Source organism: Grammomys surdaster, unplaced genomic scaffold (assembly GCF_004785775.1).
Source record: "Grammomys surdaster isolate TR1022 unplaced genomic scaffold, NIH_TR_1.0 97, whole genome shotgun sequence".
Lineage (NCBI taxonomy): Eukaryota > Metazoa > Chordata > Mammalia > Rodentia > Muridae > Grammomys > Grammomys surdaster.
Window position 1 is genome coordinate 18,572,397 of NW_021604576.1, and position 16,507 is coordinate 18,588,903.

The 16,507-nt window shown below is 45.7% G+C and overlaps 1 protein-coding gene across 3 annotated transcripts in view; it reads left to right on the forward strand.

Moving 5' to 3' along the window:
* LOC114632335 (gamma-aminobutyric acid receptor subunit rho-1) overlaps positions 1-16,507 on the forward strand; it is a 32,782-nt gene that overhangs the window by 7,425 nt on the left and 8,850 nt on the right. Inside the window, exons 2-5 of one of the 3 annotated variants that reach the window (XM_028780874.1) lie at positions 8,291-8,344; positions 10,374-10,480; positions 12,889-12,956; positions 14,091-14,314. In XM_028780874.1, coding sequence (XP_028636707.1) covers positions 8,291-8,344; positions 10,374-10,480; positions 12,889-12,956; positions 14,091-14,314 — 453 coding nt within the window. The remainder of the gene's footprint in view (positions 1-8,290; positions 8,345-10,373; positions 10,481-12,888; positions 12,957-14,090; positions 14,315-16,507) is intronic. The other 2 variants (XM_028780880.1, XM_028780887.1) reach the window with 2 other exon arrangements.

Consider the following 16,507-nt stretch of genomic DNA (forward strand, 5'->3'; position numbering starts at 1 on the left):
TGTGTGTGTGTGTGTGTGTGTGTGTGTGTGTGTGTGTGTGTGTGTGTCGGGAGCATGAAAGCTTTAAATGTAAAAAGCATCTTGCAGAAGGAAGGAGCAGCGAGCGTGTGTTCAGGCAAAACAAATGGTACCAGCAAAACAGAGATGGTCTAGGTAGAGGCTCTACCTGAGGCACAGACCAGACAAACCCATTCTTAATGTGTGCTTCTTATGAAAGGATAATGGCCAGGTCTTTGTGTTAGGACTCCGCTGGATTCTCAGGATCAGTTATTAGTGATAGTGGCATACAGATGGCTTGATCTAATAACTCCAAGAAAAGACAGAGTGATAGGTGAATGCAGTGGGCTGCCTTTTAGTCTAGCCTCAGCCCAACCTCCTTTCCATGTGCAGACTTCCATGTCAGAGTGGTCACATGTAAAAACAGTCATGAACCTTCATGGAAACAGACAGGTATGTATAAGCTAAGTATGTATAGCTATGCATCTGTCTCCCACTCTACTCATTTACCCATCCATGGAAAAAGGAGAAATTTATTTTTGAAACTTAGGGGCTGAAGATTTGGCTCAGTATTTGTTCAGTTCCCAATATCCATATGGTGGCTCACAACATATAGAACTCCACTTTCAAAGATTTGACTTTCTTCTAAACTCCACAGACACCAGGCACAAACTTGGTGACTATACATGCAGGCAGGCAAAACATTCCAACACATAAAAGGAAATAGATAAATATAAATGACTTTCAGAAATTTGTGGTGGAGGGGCATGGTAGCACATGCCAAAATTCCAGCAATGGGGTAGCTGAGGTAGGAAGATTGTTGTGAGCTTTAGGCCAGCTTGGGCTACATGGTGAGATTGAGGCTAGTCTGGGGTAGACAATAAGACAATCCAGTGTTACTGAACAGAAAGAGAAAAGAGGAAAGAGCAAATGAGTGGACAAATGAATGAATAAGTAATAAATTAATGAACAAAGTTATGAGTCTGTTATAGTCTTGAATTACAAAAGCAATCTGGAAGCAGAATTCCTCTTGGTTGGAAGATTTTAGTCTTAAGAACTTTCAACTGATTGAATGAGACCCATTTACCTGATGTCTACCAATCTAGATGTTAATGACATCTTAAAAATACCTTTGCATGAGCATCAAGACTGATGTTTAATGGAAAACTATGTACATAGCCTAGAAAGTTTTCATTAAACTCATCATTGAACATTCTAGGATATATGTGTGGTAGTTTGAATAAGAACAACCTCCATAGGCTCATATATTTGAATGCTTAGTCATCAAGGAGTGGCACTACTTGAAAGGATTAGGAAGCGTATCTTTGTTGGAGTAAGTGTTACTGGGGTGGCCCTTGACATTTCAAAGGCCTGTGACAGCCCCAGTCTCTCTCTCTCTCTCTCTCTCTCTCTCTCTCTCTCTCTCTCTCTCTCCCTCCCTCTCTCTCTCTGCTTGTGGATCAGGATGTAGCTCTCAGCTACTTCTCCAGCACCACAGCTATCTGCTGACATGCTCTCTGCCATCACAATAATGGATTAAGGCTTTGAAACTATAAGCAAGTACCCAATCAAATACTTTCTTTTGTAAGAGTTGCCTTAGCCATTGTGCTTGTTCATAGCACTAAAACAGTTACTAAGACAGAAGTTGGTACCAGGGACATGGGTTATGACAGGTCTGACCATGCTGCTTGTTGGCAGAATGTAGAATTTTGGATAGGAAAGCAGCTGAATTTTTTAATTGGGGCTTAAATACCAGTAAAAGTGTGGAAGACAGTGGTGATTTGAGCAATGTAGATTATGATGGCCCTGCTCAAGGCATTTCAGAGAAGAAGAATATTAGTAAGTAGCCTAAAGACTGTTCTTGTGATATTTTAGTGAAGAATGTAGCTGTTTCCATTCTTGTCCAAAAAAAATCTGTCAGAGGCTAAATTGATGAGGCTTGGGTTAATGGTGTTGTCAGAGGAGATTTCAAGACAGCCTAGTATTGACTGTCACTTGGTTATTAATGGCCACTCTTATGTAGAACTATAATAAAAAGGAGCAAGCTGAGCAAGGAAAAATACAAATGTACAGTTCAAGGAGAGAAGGAGCACCAGGAACTGTAATGGAGCTAAGTCCTGTGCTCAGGGAGACATAAAGTTTAAAGCAAAGCCTGATGCTAAATGGAGAAGTGGTGGCCTCAGGGCAAGACCCCACCCAGCCAAGCTCCCAAGCTGTTAAAAGAAATTAAAGGGAAGCATAAGCATCGAGAGAAACCATGAACAGCTGATGCTGATGTAATTGAGAGAGGAGGACATGTTCCAGCCCCAGCAAGCAGTAGAACTTGGCAGCTTCAGCCACATGATTCTCGATTTAGTGTCACGAATATAAGAAAGGCATTGTGGAATCTCTCTCCATGGCAAAGGAAAGCTGCTGAGGCCAAGCATGTGTCAGGGGTATCCCTGCACGGAGGTCCAGAGAGGCCATTGCATAAAGCTGTGAAGGTGAAGCTTGGGTTGCCTTGGAGACACCAAGATGTTGGAGGCACCAGAGTTGTGGGATACCTGCCAAGGAAAGCAGCAGATGAGTGTGGATCCAGCCCCAGTGAGAGAGGTGTGTTGCAGTCAACAAAGATGAAAGGAGTTGGAGATCTGAAGAGCACTTTGACATCAGACATGGAGATGTCAAAGTGCTCTTGCCCTGCTGATTTTAGGTCTTGCTATGGTCCAGCATTTTCTCACTATGTTCCTTTCCTTCCCTTTTGGACTGGCAATGTATATTCTGTGCCACTGTATGTTGGAAGTCTGCGAGCTGCTTTTTGATTTTGATTATTCCAGGGGTTACAGTTAAGAGACTGCCACGAGTCTCCAAAGAGACTTTGAGCTTTGGACTTTTAAACAGTGTTGAGACTATGGTAGACTATGGAGACTTTTGAAACGGGACTGAATGCATTTTGCATTATGATAAGGCTGCAAGCCTAGAGGACCAAAGAGTGGAATGTGGTGGTTTGAATAAGAATAGCCCCATAAGCTCATATATGCTAAGTCATCAAGGAATGGTGAAATGGGAGATATTTAGAAAGCAGTGGCCAGTCTGACTTGTTCCTGGGCAGCTGCCATGTTCCTGATGTTCTCATTCAGACCACAGCTCAGGCTAGCAAGAAGCACTGGCCCTGGCACCCATGAGATGCCAACATGGCAGCTGGCTCTGCCTATCAGCTCCATAGAAACCATGCCCTAAAGGATGGATCTTGGGCCAACCCCATCACTCTCATGGCTCTCTATTAAGCCCCAGACGATACCCACCATCCTTGAGGTACCTTGTAGAATGAAGACTCTTAATGCTTAAAGATTATCCAATGGATTTATATATTTGGAAATGCTCAATTAACAAGATGCCTGTGTAATTAGAATAGTTAGCCAATATCTAACGTGTAGATATAAGTTACTACCCAGGACTGCTCTTGACCCATCTGTCCTCCTCCATGGTTTCTAGCCTTCCTCTTCCTCTTCCTTCTTCCCTCCTCTTCCTCTTTCTTCCTCTCAGCTCCACCTCCTCTTCTACTGCCCAATCACTGAGCTCTACTGCAAATACAATGTAACAGAAAAAATATCCTGCAACAGAATGGTACTATTTGAAAGGATTAGAAGGGTTAGGATGTGTGGCCTTGTTGGAGGAAGTGTGTTACTGGGAGTGGGCTTTGAGGTTTCAAAAGCCCATGCTAGGCTCAGTCTTCCTCTTTCTGCTTGTGGATCACGATGTAGCTCTCAGCTACTTCTCCAGGACTAAACCTACTTGCCACCCTGCTACCTACTGTGATGATAAAGGACTAAGCCTTTGAAACTACAAGCAAGCCTCAATTTAAATTCTTTCTTTAATATGAGTTGTCTTGGTTATCAGGTCTTTTCAGCAATAGAACAATGACTGAGGTAATAGGTAACTCAAGAAGCAGATTATTTGTTATTAAAATCACTTAGTAAGTAATCAGAGGAGATGAACTATTTAGAACTGAGGGAAAATACAGAATATTCATCATGTGAAACATGCATAAACTCTGGGATTCTCCAGGAGAGACCACATCCCTTGAGCAGCCTCATAGTATAAGAATTGAGCAAATAGGGCAGTTAGATACAGCCTCAGACAGCAGAGACCTTCAAGTGCCTTCCAGTGATGCTTTTACAACAGATCCCAACACAGTCATTGACAGCTTGAAGCCCAATTCATTATTTCTCTTAATTATAAGCTGGGAAGGGGTTGAGACAAGATCTTGCTATACAGCTCAGGCTGAGCTCAAACTCACATCAATCTTCCTGTCTTGGTCTCCTGAGTGTTGGAATCACAGACTCCACATCAATGCATGGCTCCAATCCTTTCATAGCTAAGGAGACACCTGCCAGGTCAGAAAAACTGGGGTTAAAGGTCAGATATGCTATTGCTCCAGTTTTCTGCTTCCAGGAACCACACCTAAGACCAATGTTCAATAGCTACCCTGGCAACAAGACACCTCATCTAGGGGCTTGTTTGATCTGAGGAGTCACAGAGCAAACCTAGGTATTTGGCCCAGTCTCCCTGCTCTGTGTTCTGCACCAGTGTGGTCTGGCTGGCTCACTGGCTGTTCCTTGAGAATAGTGAGTCCCATGGGCACTGTCCACTCTGTGCCTCTGCCTGGACACCATTATGTCCTCTCATCCACATTATGCCTCTATAACTGTCACCTATTCAGGGGAATTTCTTTAACCCCATGTCTGAAACAGCCATCTCAGCATCCTTACCTTCCTCCAGAACATGTCTATTGTCTTAGCTAGAGTCCACATGCCTGCAAGGCCTGATAGAGTCCTGGCTGTGTCATTGACAAGCTCCTGTTCACTGTAACAGTTCTAGGCAACAGGAATCAATCCTGATCTCCAAGCTGTGTGGAACAGTGGCGGGAAGAGAGTCTCCAAACAATAAGAAGGCCTAGATTTGAGATTTGGCACAGCTACCAATGGCCTTGGATGAGAGTCATTTGACAGCTTACAGTCTGTATCTCTTGTTCAGCAGAATGGACCATCTGTCACTGTTTTGCTTTGCTTCTGTGGTAAAATAGGCCGCAGTGGTGGTGTCCCAGAGGCTTTCTATGCTGTGGGTCCCACATACAGGAGAAAGGTCTGGAGTTCCAAAGGCTGGAGGCTTTGACGATGGCAGACTCCAATGACACGAGGAAGTCCTTGGTTCCAGAAGGGTTTATTTTCATGGTGGATGGTGGATGGATCTGGATGTACCCCCCTGAAACTCAGGGCAGACCTGAGTTAAATAGGGAGGGAAAAAGGGGGGGGCTCTGGGAAGAATGCTTAATTTGTTCCGCCCTCTGGCCTTCATTAGTATGTAAATCCCTAGGGCCTGAGGCCTGGAGTCACATCCTCTACCTGTGCACTTTGGGAGGGGCTGTAATGGCCTATGTGACTGAACAATGTAGATCTATGGAGACTAGACTGCATGTCAGGACTCTGTGTTCTGGGGACGTGGCTGAACACCTGCCGTTTCTCCCTTGGAGTCTCAGGGTAGGTACCCTTACGCAGTCCCACATGCTTTTATTGATGTGAAAGGACCATGACCAAAAGACACTTGGGGAAGTGTTCCTTTCACCTTACAGTCCATCATGAAGGAAATTCTAGGCAGGAACTCAAGCATAGACAAAAGAGGAACACTGCTGACTTGTTCCTCATAGCTTGCTCAGATTTTGTTTTAAAAAACTATAATAGTTGTTTTTATCATTTTATGTGTATGAGTGTTTTGCCTGCATATATGTATGAGTACCATACATGGGCCTGGTGCCTGCCAAGGTCAGAGGACACAGATGTTTGTGTGCTACCATGTAGGTGCTAAGGATTGAGTCTAAGTCATCCAGAAGAGCAACAAGAGCTCATAATTGCTGAGCCAACCTCTCAGACCCTAAACCTGCTCCTTTATACAGCGTTGTCTATCTGTTCAGGGGTGACATCACCCCTAGACAAGGTGGCAGTGGGTGATAGATTACTTGCAGCCTTGTTGTCCAATTTCTATGGATTTGACTTTGAAGGTGAAAGGTTTTCAGTGGAAAACGCCATGTCTGATCTTCACGTTGCTGTGATGTCTAGGGCAGACAAACAAGGGCACAGGCAGGGCAGTGCGCTACAACTTGACAAGAACCATGTGATTCCGTTCATATGGTGGCGGGGACAGAGAGGGCAAGACAGGGAACAAGATTTTGAGGTGGAGTTTCAGCCAGAACTAGCTGAGTGCTATGACTCTGGTTGTCCTGTTCTGACCTCAAGCACATGAGAAGAGGGCATCCTTTTGAATAAATGCACGTCTAAGCAGGGAGTAAGTGCTAGGTGTATCCAGGTGAGGGTGGGAAGAAAAGGAAGAATCACAGCTGGTATTGGGGGTTCTGGGATACATACAAGATTTCTTGGCTACTAAAAGGCCACGAAAGCAAGATTGTTTTCATCAGCCCATCCTTGTTCCTTTGTCAAACCCAAGCTCTCTCCTCTCTGAGGCAATGTGGTCATCAAAGCAATGCAGACCTTCCAGCCCTAATTCTCAAGCCCAGGAGATGGGGCAAATGGTAAAGAGTTCCAGTGCCCATATTTGCCATGGCAGCCAAATCAGGGAGGTTCACTGAGAGACTCTGGCTCAAACAGTAACTAAATAAGGGCAGAGAGAAGGGAAGGTCATCCAGCAAGGCAATGTGGCCAAAGTTTCCAAACTCAGATCCCCAGCCCAGCACCTACCTCTGTGACTTTAAAAGCGACTTGAGTATCTAGTCTTGGCTTTCTCACATGCAAACTAGGGCTAATGGAGACTCCCGTGGACTCTGTTAAGGATATGCGTAAAAACTTTCCAGTTATTTCTGAGTTTCTTTATCTGCCTTATGTTTACTCTACTTTCCAGCTTGTAAATGGTATATGAACAGGAATACGTACTTTAAAGTATTAACAACAACGGAATCCTTGTCTGTGTCCTCTAGGCTAGAGTCTAAGCTTTGCAGAGACAACTGTGGGGTATTTCAGAGCTTGACAGCCCTCTGTCTGTCGGTGAGTGATTGTATTGCAGGCTAGCCCAAAGGTGAAGTCAGAATAGACAACTTGTTTTTTATTCCATCCTCTGTGCTCAGGCTCTTTGTTCTCTTTTTATATGCTCTTTCTTTTTCACGTATAGGACACGTACTCCTTCTCATCCAGCTACCCCGTGCTGAGAGTCGGCTGCAGTCAGCTCTGCCCAGGCGCTGGGCATGCACAGGACTCTGTCCTTGGTGGCCTATCCGCTCTCCCACCTTATCTTTTCCAAGTTTCATCCCTTTTCTGCCGAGCTCATGCCTGCTCTGCTCCACTGTGCTACTGATGACATAATCCCCATCCCTGTCACCAGTGGAGCCCTCGCAGAAAATAGCATTACACCGAGAGGGGTTTAACCAATAATAATCAAAACCAAGCACTCTTCCCAGAGATGTGGGCAGGGTTCAGGGCTCTAAGCAGGCATGTGGATGTCCCCAAGAAAGGAGAAGAACAGGAAGGTATGTGTGCCCTAAGCAGAAGCACAAGGCATTGCTAGTCACCAACACTGAAGAAGCAGCAATTAAGCAGTAAGTGCTGCAGCCTGGCTCTCTCCTTTACTCCCTGCTGTGCCCGCTTGGCCACATCTCTGCTCAGAGGCAAGTACACCAGAGAGGGTACAGCTCACTGGTGTTGTTGTCTGCCACAGTTTCATAGTGGGTCCAAGTTACAGTGTTCACTCTTAAGGCTCAATTCCAGGCCCGGATGGATGTGAGTTCGTGTATGAGTGTGCGTGTGTGTCTGTGAGTGCATGTGTGTACATGTATGTATGTGTGTGTGTGTGTGTGTGTGTCTTCATGTGTCTGTGTGAGTACATGAGTGTTCATAACTGTGTGAGTGTGTGCATGAGTGTGAGTGCACAGGGTGTATGAGTGAGTGTGTGTGTATGAATTGTGTGAGTATGCGTGAATTTGTGTGTATAAGTGTTTATATGACTGTATGGGTGTGAATGAATGTGTGTGTGTGCACACGCGTGCACGTGTATACATGTGTGGGGTGGCAGGGGAGGCGGTTAAGTTAGATCTCTGTAAATCAGGCCTTCTAAATAATTAATCCTCATTCCCTGACCCAGTGAGTACTTGGAAAATGCTCATCAGAGCAGATTAATGCGTTGAGCCTTCTTCCCTCCCCACCCGCATTTTATTCTGTCTAGATCTGAAGTGTGCACAGACGCCAGAGTGCTTTACTGATCTGAGTCCCTAGACAGTCTCTGGAACACCTTTATTTTTTTGTTTCCACAGCAGACCTCAGAGACAGAGACGAGGAGCCCATGACGATGCCCACAAGCAAGGCAGGTATGGCCCCCTGATCCACAACCTCAGCCCTGACCCCCATGAGGACCAGGAAGCAGCTGGGGTTCCCCTGACCATGCCGCAGCTCCTTCCTCTGTTCAGCAAGTGTGGTACTTCCCCATGTGGCCCATTCAATCTTCATAACCCACAGTCCACGCTCATATCCTTTCTACTTAAGTCATCAACACTGCTTTCAGGGGACAAGCCGGTTGTCTAACAGAATAAAGCAGCCATGTTCTGAAGAGAGGTGAGATCCTAGGCTTCCTGACCTCACTAGACTCACGAACACTAGAGGTTCTTTGAGGGAAGAACATATCGAGGGCAGAGGGCTGGGTGGAGCAAGCCACGGAACTGTATTGAAGAGGTGGAGGATAGCATACTTGAGCCAGCCACAGGGACCTGAGCAGGGCTCTCAACTGTCTCCCCCTGCTTTCAACAACCTCAGCCTAGGCCTGTGCACCAGACACACAAGGGTCTGTGAGGCTCAGTGATCTAATGAGCCCCCATCAAGTGTGGGAGCATCTGCACTGGGGGAGAAGACAAATGGGGAGGTCTGTCTGAAGGAACACAGCCTGGCGTCATCCTAAGGAGTGGGAAATGGTTAGTTATTTGTGAGGACCCCTAGGACTGTGCTGTTGGGTGATGAAGAGTTTCAGGTGTCCCTTATTGTAGGGATAGAGGACCCAGAGCAGCATACGTGTCATCTGGGAGAACTGGTCAGACGGGGCACTCTGCAGGGGAACAAGGGGGTGGGGGACTCCATGTGTGAAAATCCAGGGCATATTATTAAATGAGGGGGAGCAAGACAAAGAAGCATCCGTAGGACATTAATTGTTATAAAGAAGGAAAATAATACTATAATTCAGTACTTACATATTTCTATAACAAACTCTGGTCAGAAAGACAAAAAGCCAACAAGACAACACCACATCCACATCTGTGGATGGGATAGGTCAGTTGACTGCATGCTTAGTTTTTTTTTTAAAAAAAAATATTTTGTGTATAGTGTTTTTGCTTGAATTTATGTTTGTGCACAATGTGCATGCAGTACCTAGGAACGCCAGAAGAGGGCATCAGATCCTATGATCATGAATTACAGACTTGTAAGCTATCATGTAGGTGCGGGGAGTAGAACCTGGGTCCTTTGAAAGAGTAACCAATGTTCTTTACCACTGAGCCATTTCTCCAGTCCCTAACTGCATTAAAAAAAACACAGAAAGAAAAGGAGGAAGGGAGGAAGGGAAGGAAGAAATGAGGGAAGGAAGAAAGGAGGGAGGGAGGGAAGGAGGGAGGGAAGGAGGGAGGGAGAAAGACAGAGAGCCAGAGAAAGACAGAGAAAGACAGAGAAAGGCAGAGAGACAGAGAGACAGAGAGACAGACGGGGTGGGGCGGGGGAGGTTGTCAGCCACTGAAAATACATTACACATTTAGGAACAAACAAAAACAGGCAAATGTGTCCCTACCAGCAATCCAGCAGCGTCTTTCCTTGGAGACAGGGTGTGAGGGTGTCCACCTTCACAGAACAACCACAGAAGGTCAAGGTGTGGAGCTCAGCCATACACATACGTTTCTCCTCCAGTCAATTCCTGCCCCCCCCCCCAAGTGTCCAAGGCGTCTAGGAGTCTGGCTTACCGCTGAGACCAGGTCCAGCAGGACTCAGTTGGGGTGGCATGTTCAAATTGCTAAGGAGATTTTCCCCTTCAGTGCTACCGATGGAACCCTGGGCCATGCCTATGCTGAGGTACTTCCCAGCCTTGGGAAACCTTTAGAAATACTAGTCTCAGGCCCCTGTTCTAGGACGTCAGAGGTAGGGTCTGGCATTGCTACTTAGGAGCCCTGCCATATGGCTAGGGACTCCAATCTTGGAACTTCCAGGTCAGTTTCTTTATCCAGAAAACTGGGGAAAGGACGAGGGGAGGCAGTGTCTCTAAGGACACATACATAGTACACTCCATCAAACCTGCCGAGAGCAAGCAGAGGGCCGATGGCTCCGACCGGCACATGTGATCAGCCTGCTTTCCCTCTGCGGCAGCCCAATTCTGAAACGAAGCTCCGACATAACCAAGTCACCCCTCACCAAGTCAGAGCAGCTGCTGAGGATAGACGACCATGATTTCAGCATGCGGCCTGGCTTCGGAGGTACGGAGTGTGCACCCGAGGGGCGGGATTTCAGCCTGAGGCCTGGCTTCGGAGGTACGGAGTGTGCACTCAGGGACGGGAGGTGCCTCTTCTTTCCTGGGGTTCTTTGATCTGCTCATCATATCGGCCTTGGCTGATCTTGGTGGGCTGAGCACCTCCTGAGCATCTGTCCTTAGTGCCCTGGTCCTGCCTGCCAGGCATTGCCAGAGTAACTGCTGGCATGTGGTGAAGCAAGATCATTCAGCTGCCCCAGGTAGTGCTCTTGAGAAGGCTCACTGAGGGTCAGTGAGGCGGGGCCGCCATGGGAAGGCTGGGCAGATGCAGCCAGGGCTGCCTCCTAAAGGATGCTCTGAAATCCCAATGCAACAACCTCGAGCTTGAGTTGTTCTCATTTTGAGTTGACACTTACACATCAGAGTCCTGTCTGCTGGGTTTAATGAAATGAAAACAGGTTGAGGATTCACTCCAGAGCACGAAGCTCTCTGAGGCTTAGCAGCTGCCGGGTCTTGGCCTTCTCACTGTCAAAGGTGTGTGTGTGTGTGTGTGTGTGTGTGTGTGTGTGTGTGAATTTATTAATTTATTTTGCAAGTGGTGTGGTGTACATCACATCATGAAATGTGTGGATATCAGAGACAGTTTGGTGGAATTTGGTTCTTTCTACCGTGTGGCTTCTGGGAACCCAGCTCAGGGGCTTTAGGTTAGCCACTGGGCATTCTCACCTCCTGAGCCATCTCCCTGACCCGAGTTTGGTTCCTTTCTTTCTGGGGAAAATATTTTTTTATAGCTGTGTGTATGAATATGTTCATGTGTTTGCAAATACATGTATGTAAGTGTGGGTGTACAGGCATGCAGAGACCAATGGAAACCCTTGTGCCATCCTCAGGAATGCTGTCTGCTTCCTTTGAGAGTTTCTCACTGTTCTGAAGCTCACATATTAGGCTAGACAGCCTGGCCAGTGGGCTCCAGGAATCCTCCTGCCTCTGCCTCCACACTGCTGGAGTACAGAATGCCACACACAGTATTTCTACATGGGATTGAACTCAGGTCTTCACGCTGGCATCCTATAACTTACTGACTGAGCCATCCCTCCAGCCCTTAGAAATCATTCATTTATTTCTAATCATGTTTGCCTCCACTCCAACCCCCTGTGAACCAATCCCCCGAGTTCTAGGAAGGTCTTTGTTTTCTTTGTCATATGCAGCTATTGGATCCAATCCTGCCTCCTCGTGTCATACTAACTGGAACACACCGTACACCCAACCCACACCCTGCAAGCAAGCCTTCTCTCATTCTCTGTCAGTACTAAGTTTAAAAGGCCTGGAAATAACAACAAAATGTAACATTTTGATTTAAGGCTGCTTAGCGTGTTGTGTCTTTTCTGGAAGCCTCTTCACCATGTAACAAAGATACAGATGAATGGGCAGGACAATGACCTGAATGTGACCAGTATTTCCACGAAGAAAGGAGGTCCAAACAGAGAAAACTCAGTAGGCAATTTCATGCTAAAGACCATGCTGGCTGCTCCCTAGATCAGACCCTGTCTCAACTGAGGTCTTCACCACAGTTTCAAATGGACGTATGGAACCAGAAAGGAATGGACTATATTAACCTCATCATTCTGGGGCTGGAAAGATGGCCTAGTGGTTAAGAACACTGGCTATTCTTCTAGAGGACACAGGTTCAATTCCCAGTCACAGGAAAGCTCATAATGGTCTATAATTCTAGTCTTAGAGGATGAGATACCCTCTTCTGGCCTCAATAGACACTAGTCATACCTGCAGAAGGAACACTTATACACATAAAATAAAATAATTTAACCATGCCATTTCACAAAGGGCAAAACATTTTTATTACTAATCTTGTTTTGGTTGGAATGTTCCAAGGAACTGACCCCTGAGCCTGTTCTTTTACTTCTTTTGCTTCATGTGGGCATGATCAAGCCTTCAAACATTTGACTCTAACATGACCTATACACCTCTGCCTGCCTCTTCCATAGTTAAAGCTCAAGTAAAAAGAAAGGATGTTCAGCTGAGTGTGATGGCACACTTTTATAATCCTAGCACTTCAGAGGCTGGGGCAGGGGGATTGAGAGTTTGAGACCAGCCTGGCTACATAACAAAGCCTTGTCACAGGGGATCACAGCGACTGGTCTGATAATCATGAAGCCTGCATGGGTCTGACCTAAGTCCTCTGCATATATGTTACAGTTGTACAACTTCTTGTCCTTGTGGGACCCTAAACAGTGGGAGCAGGAGTTGTCTCTGACTCTTTTGCCTGCTTTTGAAACCGTGTTGCTTCATGTAATATATGAGAGAAGAATAATTTTTTTTAAAGAAGGTAAAAAGAAAAAGGGGGGCAGGGCAAGTGAGCAAGCAAGCAAGCGAGCGCTCGTGTCATGCCCTCCCCAGGCCCGGCCATTCCTGTGGGTGTGGATGTGCAAGTGGAGAGCCTGGACAGCATCTCAGAGGTCGACATGGTGAGTGCTTCTCTGATCAGGGCTCTGGGCAACAGGGAGGCGCATGTGGACCTGTCTGGGCAGAAGCTCAGCTGAATTCCGTCATAACTTGCAACCCCTTGGCAGGTGGGAACTGTCATACTCACTTTACAGTCGTTTGTTCCAAGTTGGTATGAGATAGTCAGGCGACAAACTTGGCCTTTATCCTCCAGCATGGATGCCCTGTGAGATGCAGGCCCAGATTATAGCCAGACTCACTGTTCTGCAGAGTCTGTGTCTCGCTCTGGACACCTGGAACAGTGGGAGCATTTCTTTTTGCTTTTTTTTTTGTTTTGTTTTGTTCCGAGACAGGGTTTCTCTGTGTAGCCCTGGCTGTCCTGGAACTCACTCTGTAGACCAGGCTGGCCTCGAACTCAGAAATCCACCTGCCTCTGCCTCCCAAGTGCTGGGATTAAAGGCGTGTGCCACCACTGCCTGGCTTCTTTTTGCTTTTTAGTTGGGTTCCAATTTTTTTTTTTAAATGTCGCCAGATAGACATGGTAGTGCATGTCTTCAAGTCAACACCTGAGAGGTGGAGGGAAGGTTATCTTGGATTTGAGAGTAGCCTGGTCTATTGCAGAGAAAGCTCCATACCAGCTTGGGTTACATTCACAGTGAAGACCCTATCTCAAAAATTAAGATGGTGGGGAGCACTCTATAAGTTAGGGGGCTTTTGTAAATGCTACCTTGGCTTGGAGCCTCCAAAAAAGCAGGCCTGAAAGAATTCTAGTCCATTGTGTACTTGGGGACTGCTCCCAGGAAACATCAAGACAGAATAGGACAGTGAGACAGGGAGGCAAGCAAATCTCTCCCAACAACATCCTCCAGGAAACAGTGAAGAACCAGCTCAAACCAGTCCAACCCAAGGCCTGGGAACTGGACTAATCTCCAGCTGAGGTGCCCACAGCATTACTCGGGCACTTTCAGCTTGAGTCACTGGTGTCACTGGGGCAGCTGCCATGGAGCGGTGGGGTAGGTAGAGTTCAGGGACAGTCTGTTCTAGGTCTCTTCCTTCTCCAGTGGCAATGCTCAGCCCACTGGCTTCAGTTTTGTTCCCTCTGGTGATGGCTCCACAGTGGTAGGTTTCTGTATTTCTGCTCTGTCTCCCACCCACAGGACTTCACCATGACCCTGTATCTGAGGCACTACTGGAAGGATGAGAGGCTGTCTTTTCCCAGCACCAACAACCTCAGCATGACGTTTGATGGCCGACTGGTAAAGAAGATCTGGGTCCCCGACATGTTCTTTGTGCACTCCAAACGCTCCTTCATCCACGACACCACCACAGACAACGTCATGCTGCGGGTACAGCCGGACGGGAAAGTGCTGTACAGCCTCAGGTGGGGACCAGGGCAGGCTGAAACTGAGAAGTCTCACCTGGTATTTTAATTTTTAAATATTTACTTTAATTAAAAACTTTTATCTTGTACTCTATGAATAGGAGTTTTGGTTGCGTATATGCCTGTACACCATGTGTGTACCTGCAAAGGCCAGAAGGAGATGCCAGAACCCTTAGGTCTAAAGTTTCAGACTGTTGTGAGCCACCATGTGGGTGCTGGGAATAAAATTCAGGTCCTCTGCAAGAGCAGACAGTGCTTTTAACAGTTGAGTCACTCTCCAACCTGAAAGCTTGACTAACTAAAAAAACAAAACAAAACAAAAACCAAACCAAAACAACAACAACAACAAAAACATTTTATTTTTTTAGTAAGCATCAGGGAAATAAAAAATAAACTTGTCTTCAGGGACTCAGACACGCATCTTTCTCCCTCGGATTTCCATGTTTGGGGTATTCTTCAGAACTTAGGTTTAAGTAGATTTTTTTCCCACCTTGCTAACACAGTTTCCATCCTGAAACAACATGGACAGAGTCATTCTGAGTATCACTTTTACAATGTTAAAAATGAAATCTAGAGCTGAGGTGTGTAGCTCAGTGGTAGAGTATTTGCCTGGCAAGTATGAGGCCCTGGGTCCCACCAGCACTGCCAAAGAAGAAAAATGATAAAGAAGGAAGGGGAAGGGAGCGAGGGCTAGAGGGAGACAGACAGACAGACAGACATACACACAGAGAGACAGAGAGAGAAAGAGAGAGAGAAAGAGACAGGGAGGCAGAAAGGGAGGGAGGGAGGGAGGGAGAGAGCAAGCTCCAATCTCCCCTGTGGGCTCAGATGCCTTAGGAGTGTTTACCTGCCAGTGACCCCATCCCCCCACCATAGTGCAAGGACAGCTGTAGAAGCTGGTGGTCATCCCCTCAGTGATGAGCAGTGCAACAAGCTCAGACTCTCACCAAAGGGAGTGGCCATGGTTGGGACTGGCTCCTATACCATATGTACAGTGAGTTTCAGGTTGACAAACTTTGTTTTGGGCTCATTTGTAAAAGAATGGCAAAGACAAACTCACATACTAACATCAAAGTTGAATTCCTGTCCAAGTGTCCCAGGGACATCTGTAACAATCTCTCTGTACTCATCCTGGCTGGGATCTAAGCAGTGTCCCAGGGACATCTGTAATGATCCCTTAGACCCTGGCTGGGATCTAAGCTGTGCAGGGACAGGATATTTATCTCCTTGATTGGAAATTCCTCTGTAGGACGTCCTCAGAGAAGTCATGGATCATCAGTTCCTTCTCTAGCAATATCAGGTTCGTTCTCTCTGGAATCTTCATTTCTGAAGACCTTAAGATACCTTATTTCAAAATAAAATCCTCCAACAAACCAATACAACCCCACAGTCCTGAAGAACTGCAAAGAACCAGACCATAACCCCTATAACCTCTGACATACTAGTAAATGTTTAGCAACTGCTTGTCATGAGCTCTGTGTGTGTAATATATTATTATATGAGATAGTGTATGTGATATAATATATATGATATGCAATATGTGCTCATATATGTTACATATCACATATTACATATTTATATATTTGTTACATACCACATACTATGTATTACACACTACATATTATATACTACATATAATATACTACATAGCAAATGCTATATATTATATACCACATAGTATATACTATATATGTTATATGTTACATATTACATGTTCTATGTTATACATTATATGCTAAATGTTATACATTATATCTTATATATTATATTTTTATATTACATGTGAGTAATATGAATATATTACACACATATACACATATATGTGTGTATATATATGTGTGTATACATATAACAACATAAGTTGTTCTAAATATTGCTGATAGAAAGGATGCTGTGATGGTTAGTTTTAATCATCAACATGACATGATTTAAAATCATCTGGAAAGAGTCTCAATGAGGACTTGTCTGGATAAGGTTAGTCTGTTGGAGATTATCTTTATTATGTTAATAGTAAGGAAAGGCCAACTCGCTGTGGTGAGTACCTTTCCCTGAGGTAGGGGTCCTGAACTGAATAAGACAAAAAAGTCAGCTGAGCACTAGCAGGCATGCATTTGTTTATTGTGCTCTGCTCTTGGCTGCGACCAGCTACTTCAAGTTTCTGCCACCTTAACTTCTCCACAGGCTAGAGAGAAC